The sequence below is a fragment of the Salvelinus fontinalis genome, chromosome 31 (genome assembly GCF_029448725.1).
Source record: "Salvelinus fontinalis isolate EN_2023a chromosome 31, ASM2944872v1, whole genome shotgun sequence".
NCBI lineage: Eukaryota > Metazoa > Chordata > Actinopteri > Salmoniformes > Salmonidae > Salvelinus > Salvelinus fontinalis.
The window spans coordinates 41432033-41444071 of record NC_074695.1 but is presented as its reverse complement, the minus strand read 5'-3'; the positions used below and the strand labels follow the sequence as shown (position 1 = coordinate 41444071).

The following is a 12039-nucleotide window of genomic DNA, read 5'->3' as shown; positions in this document are numbered from 1 at the left end:
AATTCTTGATATGTTCGTCAAAAGAGAGATCAGGGTCCAGAGTAACACTAAAGTCCTTCACAGTTTTATTTGAGATGGCTGTACAACCATCAAGATTAATTGTCAGATCAAACAGCAGATCTCCTTGTTTCTTGGAACCTAGAACTAGCATCTCTGTTTTGTCCGAGTTTGAAAGTAGAACATTTGCCGCCGACCACTTCCTTATGTCTGAAACACAGGCTTCCAGGGTAGGCAATTTTGGGATTTCACCATGTTTCATTGAAACATACAGGTGTGTGTTGTCCGCATAGCAGTGAAAGTTGACATTGTGTTTCCGAATGACATCACCAAGAGGTAGAATATACTGTATAGTGATAACAATAGTGGTCCTAAAACGGAACCTTGAGAAACACCGAAACGTACAATTGATTTGTCAGAGGACTAACCATCCACAGAGACAAACTGATTTATTTTACAACTGATAAGATCTAAACCAAGCAAGAACTTGTCAGTGTAGACCAATTTAGGGTTTCCAATCGCTCCAAAAGAATGTGGTGATCGATAGTGTCAAAAGCGGCACTAAGGTCTAAGAGCACGGGTACAGATGCAGAGCTTTGGTCTGACGCCATTAAAAGGTAATTTACCACCTTCAGGGGTGCAGTCTCAGTACTATGATGGGGTTTAAAACCAGACTGGAGCGTTTCATATACATTATTTGTCTTCAGGAAGACAATCAGTTGCTGCGCAATAGCGTTTTCATATTATTTTGTTTTTTATTAATTGGAGATTCGATATAGGGCGATAGTGTTTGAGATTTTCCATGTCAAGGTTTGGCTTTTTCAGGAGAGGCTTTATTACTGCCACATTTAGTGAGTTTGTCCACATCCGGAGGATGGGGAGCCGTTTATTATGTTCCACATAGGAGGGCCAAGCACAGGAAGTAGCTCTTTCAGTAGACAATTACTCGATGCCAACACATCTTTCTCGCTAAGTTACACGCTGAAGTTATGTTGCGCTTGGTGACCTCTGACTGTTTCATCCTAACATTGTTGGTGCAGACGTGGATAACAATATCCCTATACCATCTACACTCGCCAGTTTTAGCCTCAGCCAGCACGATCTTCAGATTACTCTTTACGTCGGTAGCCCTGCCCTCTGGTAAACAATGTATGATCATTGGATGATTATTTTTAAGTCTAATATTGAGGGTAATGGAGTCGCCAATGACTGTTTTTAATTTGTCAGAGCTAATGGTGGGAGGCTTCGGCAGCTCAGACCTCGTAACGGTTGGAGGAGAGACCTGAGAAAGCTCGGGCTTTGACTCCGACTCGTTGCTTAGTGAGGAAAACCGGTTGACAGTTTCTATCGGCTGAATGAGCGACACCGGTTGAGCATGCCAAAAGCATATTTTTCCAGAAGCAATGAGAAAATTGTCCGGCTGCGGGGACTGTGTAGGGGGTTTAACACTACTACCTGTATTCCCGATGGCACAGACGCTGTATCATTCTTTCCTACATTTAAATTGCCTTTGCCTAACGATTACGTCTGAAGCCGAGCTTGCAACTTGGCTATCCTTACCTTAAGGTGATAGTTCTTCTGTATATTAAGAGTACAGCTACTGCAATGAGAAGGCATTATGTTACTTAGCTTTCTTTTTTATGGCCAGAAGAGGTCCTGCAGATCTATGTCCAGATAAACGTCCAGGGTGAAAAAGTGTCATTAAAATAGTCGTGTAAGGACAAAACTAAGACCTTGGTAAACGTGTTAAATACAGAGTTTGATTAAATAGTTATTAAGAGTAAAATATACAAACGTTGTCAATGTGTGTAGGTATAGGCAGACGTTGCATTTGGATGATGTGTTTTATGCATATTAAAGTAATATTATTCAACAAGCTACTGTGCAAGCGTTGATTGAGAAATTATGACGTAATTTTCTTTTTTTGCCCTCCGGCACCTAAAAAAAACAGCACTACACCAATGAGCATAATAGGTTAAATCTCAATGGTTCTATATCTAGACATCTTTGTTCAGACTTTTGATTACTTTGTGTAAAGGCTGAATGGGTTACCTGTCTCTCTGCTGGACATAATACATTCCTATGTAATTTTACCTAAAGTAACATGTACAGGACAGGTTTCCCAGCCATGAACACGTTACAAAAAATAGTAATTTGCCATGCCTTTTCACCAATTTTCTACAAAAAGTTTAAAGTATATGCATATATGGCATTTCTGGGCCATTTCATTGTGTTTTCCAGACATTTTAAGATTATTATTATTTTTTTTAAATTTTCCGTTCAAAAGTTTTAAGCCATCATTGGACTGTATGTAGCAATTATTTACGAAGATATGGTCAAGTGAATCTAGTTAAATATGGCCCCATGCAGTTGGTTGGTGCCCATATTAGAAACTGCTGCCAGGGGGGTAATGGAAAAATCTGTGATGGCACTATAGCCCAAAACACTTCTTTAGACATGCCCCAACTGTTTATGAAATTTGGTTGCTCTATCACAAAGTCCACTAGTTTTTCCTGTAACCATTGGACTATGGTCAACATTTCCTCAATATGACCCCCATTAAGGTCTTAAGGGTATTTTTTGTGCTCAGAATTATTGTCTATATTATCTGTGGGGTTTAGTTAGTGGGTAGATAACATTACAAAATAATTAGTATATTGTTTGGAATGATTTTACTCTATTTTCTTCGAACAGGAAATCCAGATGGCCTCCAGTCTTTAAAATGTTCCTTAAGGTATCTAGTATTAGTGTACCAGGTTTGATACTTTTATCATAAAGTGGAACAAACTCAGTATATTTGGTTCTTATTTCCTGAACCTGCCAACAGATATCATTAGAGGCACAGAGAAAGTAGCTTAGTCAAAGATATAGTACAGAATGGTTTTTATACTGAACAAAAATATAAACGCAACATGTAAAGTGTTGCTACCATGTTTCTCATCCCAGAAATTATCAATGTGCACAAAAAGCTTATTTCTCTCAAATGTTGTGCACAAATTTGTTTACACCGCTCCTTTGCCAATATAATACATCCACCTGACAGGTGTGGCATATCAAGACGCTGATTAAACAACATAATTATTACACAGGTGCACCTTGTGCTGGGGACAATAAAAGGCCACTCTAAAATATGCAGTTTTGTCACAACACAATGCCACAGATGGCATGCTGACTGCAAGAATGTCCACCAGAGCTGTTGCCAGAGAATTGAATGTTCATTTCTCTACCATAAGCTGCCTCCAACATTGTTTTAGATAATTTGGTAGTATGTCCAATCGACCTCACAACCGCAGACCACGTGTAACCATGCCAGCCCAGGACCTCTCCATCCGGCTTCTTCACCTGCGGGATCGTCTGAGAGCAGCCACCCGGACAGCTGATGAAACAAAGAATTTCTGCAGAAACTGTCTCAGGGAAGCTCATCTGCGTGCTTGTCGTCCTCACCAGGGTCTTGACCGGACTGCAGTTTCAACTGTACCAGGATGGCAGTATGGCGTGGTGTGGGCAAGCGGTTTGCTAATGTCAACATTGTCAACAGATTGCCCCATGGTGGCGGTGGGGTTATGGTATGGGCAGGCATAAGCTACAGACAATGAACACAACGACAGTTTTCCGATGGCAATTTGAATGCACAGAGATACTTTGACGAGATCCTGAGGCCCATTGTCGTGCCATTCGTCCACTGCCATCACTTCATGTTTCAGCATCGTAATGCACGGCCCCATGTTGTAAGGATCTGTACACAATTCCTGGAGGCTGAAAATGTCCCAGTTCTTCAATGGCATGCATACTCACCAGACATGTCACCCATTGAGCATGTTTGGGATGCTCTGGACCGACTGCGTGTTCCCATCAATATCCAGCAACTTCGCACATTGAAGAGGAGTGGGACAACATTCACAGGATTTATTTCAATTGACTTTTTTCCTTATATGAACTGGAACTCAGTAAAATCTTTGAAATTGTTGCATGTTGGGTTTATATTTTTGTTCAGCGTAGTATATCTGGCTCAGTCCTCGTCCTTTCAATTGTTGTATCCCACAACCATTCCACAAAATATCTGTAGCCATAAACAATATTCATATACACTTTTACAATAATTACTCACAATCATAATTAATTGTGACATATTCCATGAAGCTTAGTTATATTAGCACAGGTTTTCTTTATTTCAATATCAACATATGGGCAAAGACTAATCCATACACAGCCATCATCACTAACACATAGACAATACAAAATAAATATACACCAACATCTCCATTCACTTTGTTCTTCATTATCAAATAAATATTAAATACGTACACATTTCTCCCAGTTCATTGCAAGGTGTCTCAAAATACTTTATGGAATAAAATAAATAATATAAACAAAAGAAAAATCTTTAAAAAATTATCAAAACTTGTCGGTTATAAAATATTTGCACTTAAAAAAGATCCCAGTATTTCAAATAAATAATAAGATATATAAAACAATTTATAGTTGATATTTTAAAATATTTCCTATTTTTCAACAATGCAGAGAAAAACTCCTCTCAATCGTTGTTTGAAAATGTCTTCAGTATCATTTTGTTTTGTAAAAATAAATAAATAGGTCAATAAATAAATGCTGAATAAATAAGCTAAATTAACACAACATGAATAAATAATACATTAAACAGACATTTTTAAGACTCAAATTCATACACAACAATAGTAATGAAACTAAAAACTATCCCCTGGAAGTGCAACATCTACGCTCATAAATACTATCAACATTACTCAATGGGGTTGAAATACATGTACACTATTTAGGAGAATATTGTATGATGGGGTATTGGAGCCAGTATACTGCATTCTTAGTCCATTCTGAACCATTAAAGTGGCTTTTTTATTATACCCCTCAAAACGTTCCTAAACACCCACACCAACACAGTTTTACTCCAATGCACTCAAGAACACTCAAGACATAATTGAAACTTCCGTACTCATCCATACACAAGTGTGTCCATTGATCCTGATAACCTTCATGCAAACGGGGAGGGGGAGCAATGTGAAATGGACACATTTTCTCCAAAACAAATTACAAGAAAAATCTGGTCTACAGTATATTCCAAAAGCAATGTATTTATTTATAGTTGATGGGTTTTGTATACCCACACACCATGTCACCCTGCTCTCTTTCTCTTTTCCCTCTCTCTTTCATATGTTCCATTTAGCCTCTTCATCTCCCTTTGAGAGACTATACTTCGATACCTTTTACTGCTTGGTTGATTGACTCCAACAGAGTGCGGTTTTCTGGGTTTTGGTAGCAATCTTTATTGGAGAACATATGGGTCAAGGTGTCCACGTAGGTATCGAAGTTCTGCTCCGACATAGGTTCCTGCTGAAGTAAACACAAGTAACACGTTAGATAAAGTGTGTGTAATTAGAAAATGAGCTTTTATGCTTGTAGATGTGTAAAACTGAGGTTATGTCAACATTTTCTCTCTAAGAGAAAGTGTTTGTTTGTGTGTGTGTGTGAGTGTATGTGCGTGCGTGCGTGCGTATGCTCTGAGTGATCAATCCCTATGTGTAACTCACAATGTGTGGCAACCGGATGTTGGACAAGCTGCGGATCAGAGCTTGGCTCAGGCCAGACAGCTCCATGTACATGGCATCGTTTCTCTCCTCGATCTGCTTGTTCTCCTCCTCCATACTCTTCAGGTTATTCTCCATGGATGAGATCTGGAGCAGAAAACCACACACCAATCAACCATGTTTCTTCAGTTAGCCACAAACAAGTCAATAACAGCTTATCAGTCCGCCACAAACTCTCTATACAATATTTTTTTAAATTTCTAATCGAATTAGGAACGTCAAGACAGTATTTAGTGGTTATTGTTAAGAAGTGGCAGACTAACCTGTGTGTGCAGGTTCATCATGTCATCCTCCATCTCTGAATTGGACTCGCTGAGTTCCCTGATCTCATTGTTCAGTTGCTTGATATCTTCATCATTATCCAGAACTGAATAATTAATAGCAAACCAGTTAGAAACAATAAAACAACTAGCAACAGTCAAACATAATTGAAGATCATCCAGTTTTACTGGACAAGACTTGACCCACTTTTCATGTTGGGACAAATCCTAACTTCCACTTAAGTGGAATTTTCACTTAGTCTCCAATTGACATCAATGGAAATTTGACTTAAATGGAAATTAGGATTTGTGCCGTTATGCACAAACTGTCAGATAAATTATTATTATTGAAAACACTACATATAATGAATACCGGAGTAAAATCGAATGTGTATGTGTGTACACAACATGACCAAAAGTATGTGAACACCTGCTCGTCGAACATCTCATTCCAAAAGCATGGGCATTAATATGGAGTTGGTCCCCCTTTGCTGCTATAACAGCCTCCACTCTTCTGGGAAGGCTTTCCACTAGATCTTGGAACATTGCTATGGGGACTTGCTTCCATTCAGCCACAAGAGCACTAGCTCGCAGTCGGAGTTCCAATTCACCCCAAAGGTGTTCGATGGAGTTGAGGTCAGGATCTGCAGGCCAGTCAAGTTCTTCCACACCGATCTCGACAAACTATTTCTGAATTGACCTTGCTTTGTGCACGGGGACATTGTCATGCTGAAACAGGAAAGGGCCTTCCCCAAACTGTTGCCAAAAAGTTGGAAGCACAGAATTGTTTGAATGTTATTGTTTGCTGTAGCGTTAAGATTTCCTTTCACTGGAACTAAGGAGCCCGAACCATGAAAAACAGCCCCAGACTATTATTTCTCCTCCACAAAACTTTAAAGTTGGCACTATGCATTGGGGCAGGTAGCGTTCTCCTGGCATCCGCCAAACCCAGATTCGTCCATCGGACTGCCAGATGGTGAAGCGTGATACATCACTTCAGAGAACGTGTTTCCACTGCTCCAGATTCCAATGGCAGCGATCTTTACACCACTCCAACCGACGCTTGTCATTGCGCATGGTGATCTTTGTTCTTGTGTGTGGCTGCTCGGCCATGGAAACCCATTTCATGAAGCCCCCGACGAACAGTTCTTATGCTGACATTGCTTCCAGAGGCAGTTTGGAACTCGGTAGTGAGTGTTGCAACAGAGGACAGACGATTTTTACGCACTTCAGCACTCGGCGATCCCGTTCTGTGAACTTGTGTTGCCTACCACTTCACAGCTGAGCAATTGTTGCTCCTAGACGTTTCCACTTCACAATAAAGCACTTACACTTCACCGTTGCAGTGTAAGTGCTTAAGAAGGAAAGAAATTCCACAAATGTACTTTTAACAAGGCACACCTGTTAATTTAAATGCATTCCAGGTGACTACCTCCATGAAGCTGGTTGAGAGAATGCCAAGAGTGTGCAAAGCTGTCATCAAAGCAAAGGATGGCTACTTTGAAAAATGTCAAATATAAAATACGTTTTGATTTGTTTAACACTTGCGTTTTTGTGAAGTGGCAAGTCAGTTAAGAACAAATTCTTATTTACAATGATGGCCTAGGAACAGTGGGTTAACTGCCTTGTTCAGGGGCAGAACGACAGATTTTTACCTTGTCAGCTTTGTGGTTCGATCCACCAACCTTTCGGTTACTGGCCCAACGCTTTAACCACTAGGCTATCTGCCATCCCCTGAATGAGCAGGTGTCCAAACTTTTGACTAGTACGGTGTGTATATATATATACACACACACACACACACACACACACACACACACACACACGCACACACACACACACGCACACACGCACGCACACACGCACGCACGCACGCACGCACGCACGCACGCACACATACACACACACGCACACACACACACACACACACACACACACACACACACACACACACACACACACACACACAGCATTCACCTGACAAAGACAAAAAACAATTAATCCTAGTAAAAATTCCCTGTCTTAGGTCAGTTAGGATCACCACTTTATTTTAAGAATGTGAAATGTCAGAATAATAGTAGAGAAAATGATTTATTTCAGCTTTTATTTCTTAAATCACATTCCCAGTGGGTCAGAAGTTTACATACACCCAATTAGTATTTGGTAGAATTGCCTTTAAATTGTTTAACTTGGGCCAAACGTTTCAGGTAGCCTTCCACAAGCTTCTCACAATAGGTTGGGTGAATTTTGGCCCATTCCTCCTGATAGAGCTGGTGTAACTGAGTCAGGTCTGTAGGCCTCCTTGCGCGCACACGCTTTTTCAGTTCTTCCCACAAACTATAGGATTGAGGTCAGGGCTTTGTGATGCCCACTCCAATACCTTGACTTTGTTGTCCTTAAGCCATTTTGCCACAACTTTGGAAGTATGCTTGGGGTCATTGTCCATTTGGAAGACCCATTTGCGACCAAGCTTTAACTTCCTGACTGATGTCTTGAGATGTTGCTTCAATATATCCACATAATTTTTCTCCCTCATGATGCCATCTATTTTGTGAAGTGCAGCAGTCCCTCCTGCAGCAAAGCACCCCCACAACATGATGCTGCCACCCCCGTACTTCACGGTAGGGATGGTGTTCTTTGGCTTGCAAGCCTCCCCCTTTTTCCTCCAAACATAACAAGTACGATCTTTGTCCTCATGTGCAGTTGCAAACCGTAGTCTGGCTTTTTTTATGGCGGTTTAGGAGCAGTGGCTTCTTCCTTGCTGAGTGGCCTTTCAGGTTATGTCGATATAGGACTCGTTTTACTGTGGATATAGATACTTCTGTACCTGTTTCCTCCAGCATCTTCACAAGGTCCTTTGCTGTTGTTCTGGGATTGATTTGCACTTTTCGCACCAAAGTACGTGTCTCCTTCCTGAGCGGTATGATGGCTGCGTGGTCCCACGGTGTTTATACTTGCGTACTATTGTTTGTACAGATGAACGTTTGGAAATTGCTCCCAAGGATGAACCAGACTTGGCTGATTTCTTTTGATTTTCCCATGATGTCAAGCAAAGAGGCACTGTGTTTGAAGGTAGGCCTTGAAATACATCCACAGGTACACCTCCAATTGACTCAAAAGATGTCAATTAGCCTATCAGAAGCTTCTAAAGCCATGACATCATTTTTCTGGAATTTTCCAAGCTGTTTAAAGGCACAGTCAACTTAGTGTATGTAAACTTCCGACCCACTGGAATTGTGATACAGTGAGTTGTAAGTGAAATAATCTCTGTAAACAATTGTTGGGAAAATGACTTGTGTCATGCACAAAGTAGATGTCCTAACCGACTTGCCAAAACTATAGTTTGTTAATTGGTTGAAAGAAGAGTTTTAATGACTCCAACCTAAGTGTATGTAAACTTCAGAATTCAACTGTAAATATCTTTCTGTAATTATCTTTGTCAGGTACATGCTTTGTTAGGTGAATGCTGTATATAAAAGTATTTATGTAGTATGTAAAATGTAATATGTAAGATGTATATTTAACTAAAAATCTGTATAAACAAAAAAAGCAATATTTGTCCTCCGAAGACAATGAGTTGATTTTTAAAAAATATTTTTTTTTTACTGTCAGATGAAGCTTTTAACTTACCATCGCTGGCCCTGAACTTTGCTGTAATGTACTCGTCTCCAGGAAACCTGCTTCTCTTCTTATTAGCAGAGGCTCTGGGACAACCAGAGAGACTAGGAGCAACAGAAGAGAAAAAGAGAAATGAGGCTGGTGATGGAGCGCTGCTAGAATAGGGCCAATGTGACTAACTACTAGTTCATTTATTTTATTTGAATATGCTATCAGTTCTCTTTCCACAATATGTTTTGCCATGCTTTAGAAACCTGTCAAGATGTCAAAATCGGCCTAGAGCTGTCCATCTGATCAAACCCGAGCAAGAAGGACCTTGGTCAGGGAGGTGACCAAGGACCTAGTGACCACTCTGACATAACTACAGAGTTCCTTGGCTGAGATGGGATAACCTGCCAGAAAGAAAACAGTCTCTACAGCACTTTACCAGTCTGGGCTTTATGGGAAAGTGGCCAAACGGAGAAAAATGCTCATGACCACATGCCTGGAGTTTGCAAAAAGACACGTGAAAGACTGAAAGCATAAGGAAAAAGATGATGTAATAGAACTCTTTGGCCTGAATGCAAAGCACTGTCTGGAAAAAAACAGGCACAGCTCATAACCCGTCTAACACCATCCCTACTGTGAAGCATGGTGGTGACATCATGCTATGGGGATGCTTTTCAGTGGCAGGGAGTTGGATAGGAGCCGTACTCTCACAGCGCTCGGGTACGCCATCGAAACTCCGCCCCTGTGCTTTCTTCTCGAAGAGGCTCAGCCCGGCGGAGCGTAACTATGATGTGGGGGACCGGGAGCTGTTGGCTGTGGTTAAAGCGTTTAAGGTGTGGAGACATTGGCTTGAGGGGGCTAAACACCCTTTCCTCATCTGGACTGACCACCGCAACCTGGAGTACATAAGGACTGAATCCTCGTCAGGCAAGGTGGGACATGTTCTTTACCCGTTTTGTGTTTACCCTATCCTACAGACCATGTTCCCAGAATATGAAGGCAGACGCACTGTCCCGGCTGTATGACACAGAGGAGCGGCCCATGGATCAGACTCCCATAGGTCATGTGGGAGCTGGACGCGGACATTGAGCAGGCGTTACGTACAGAGCCCGCTCCCCTCCAGTGTCCCGTCGGGCGTATGTACGTTCCGTCTGCTGTCCGTGACCAGTTGATCTATTGGGCCCACACGTCACCCTCCTCTGGTCATCCGGGGATCGGTCGGAGGGTGCGCTGTCTGACTGGGAAGTACTGGTGGCCCACCTTGGCAAACGATGTAAGGGTTTATGTTTCCTCCTGCTCGATGTGTGCCCAGTGTAAGGCTCCGAGACACCTGCCCAGAGGTAAGCTACATCCCTTACCCATTCCACAACGACCTTGGTCACACCTGTCAGTAGATTTTTTAACCGATCTTCCTCTTTCACAGGGAAACACTACGATCCTGGTCGTTGTGGATTGTTTCTCTAAGTCCTGTCGTCTCCTCCCTCTGCCCGGTCTTCCTACGGCCCTGTTTACTCACGTCTTCCGGCACTACGGGGTGCCTGAGGATATAGTGTCTGATCGGGGTCCCCAGTTCACATCGAGAGTCTGGAAGACATTCATGGAACGTCTGGGTGTCCCGAGAGTAACGGGCAGGCAGAGAGAGTCAACCAGGATGTGGGCAGGTTTCTGCGGTCCTATTGCCAGGACCGGCCGGGGGAGTGGGCGGCGTTCGTGCCAAGAGCCGAGATGGCGCAGAACTCGCTTCGCCACTCCTCCACCAACCTCTCCCCCTTTCAGTGGGTATTGGGGACCAGCCGGTTCTGGCGTCGTGGCATCAGGGTCAGACCGAGGCTCCTGCGGTAGACGACTGGTTCAGGCGCACGGAGGAGACATGGGAGGCCGCCCATGTTCACCTCCAGTGAGCCGCGCTGCGCCAAAAGACCAGCGCGGAACATCATCGCAGTGAGGCCCCGGTGTTCACACCGGGGGACCTGCCCCTCCACCTGCCCTGCCGGAAGCTGGGTCTGTGGTTTGTGGGGCCATTCAAAGTCCTGAGGAGGGTGAACGAGGTGTGTTACAGGTTACAGCTTCCCTCCGATTACCGTATTAACCCCTCGTTTCATGTGTCTCTCCTCAGGCCGGTGGTGGCTGGTCCGCTCCAGGAATCTGAGGTGCGAGAGGTTCCTCCGCCCCCTCTGGACATCGAGGGGGTCCCGGCGTTCCATCCTGGATTTGAGGCGTCGGGCGAGGGGCCTTCAGTACCTCGTGGAGTGGGAGGGGTACGGTCCGGAGGAGTGCTGGGTCCCGGTTGCGGATGTTTTGGACCCTGAACTGCTGCGGGACTTTCACCGTCGCCGGCCGGATTGCCCTGCGCCTCGCCCTCCGGGTCGTCCCCGAGCCGCAGGAGCCGCGCGTCAAGGGGGGGGGTACTGTCATGACTTCCGGCGAAGTCGGATCCTCTCCTTGTTCGGGCGGCGTTTGGCGATCGACGTCACGGGCTTTCTAGCCATCGCCGCTCCATTTTTCATATTTACATTTGTTTTGTCTTGTTCCATACACACCTGGTTTTCATTCCCTAA

General features: G+C 43.3%; 1 protein-coding gene across 9 annotated transcripts in view; it reads right to left on the bottom strand.

Moving 5' to 3' along the window:
• Nucleotides 1-4142: 4142 nt before the first annotated feature.
• Nucleotides 4143-12039, bottom strand: part of LOC129830263 (myelin transcription factor 1-like) — a 34463-nt gene continuing 26566 nt past the window's right edge. For 7 of the 9 annotated variants that reach the window (XM_055892693.1, XM_055892699.1, XM_055892694.1 and 4 more), the window contains 4 exons: nt 9506-9597; nt 5879-5982; nt 5559-5702; nt 4143-5361 (listed from right to left, as the gene is read on the bottom strand). In XM_055892693.1, the coding sequence (XP_055748668.1) occupies nt 5218-5361; nt 5559-5702; nt 5879-5982; nt 9506-9597 (484 nt within the window). In that variant the 3' untranslated portion in view covers nt 4143-5217. The remainder of the gene's footprint in view (nt 5362-5558; nt 5703-5878; nt 5983-9505; nt 9598-12039) is intronic. The other 2 variants (XM_055892696.1, XM_055892702.1) reach the window with 1 other exon arrangement.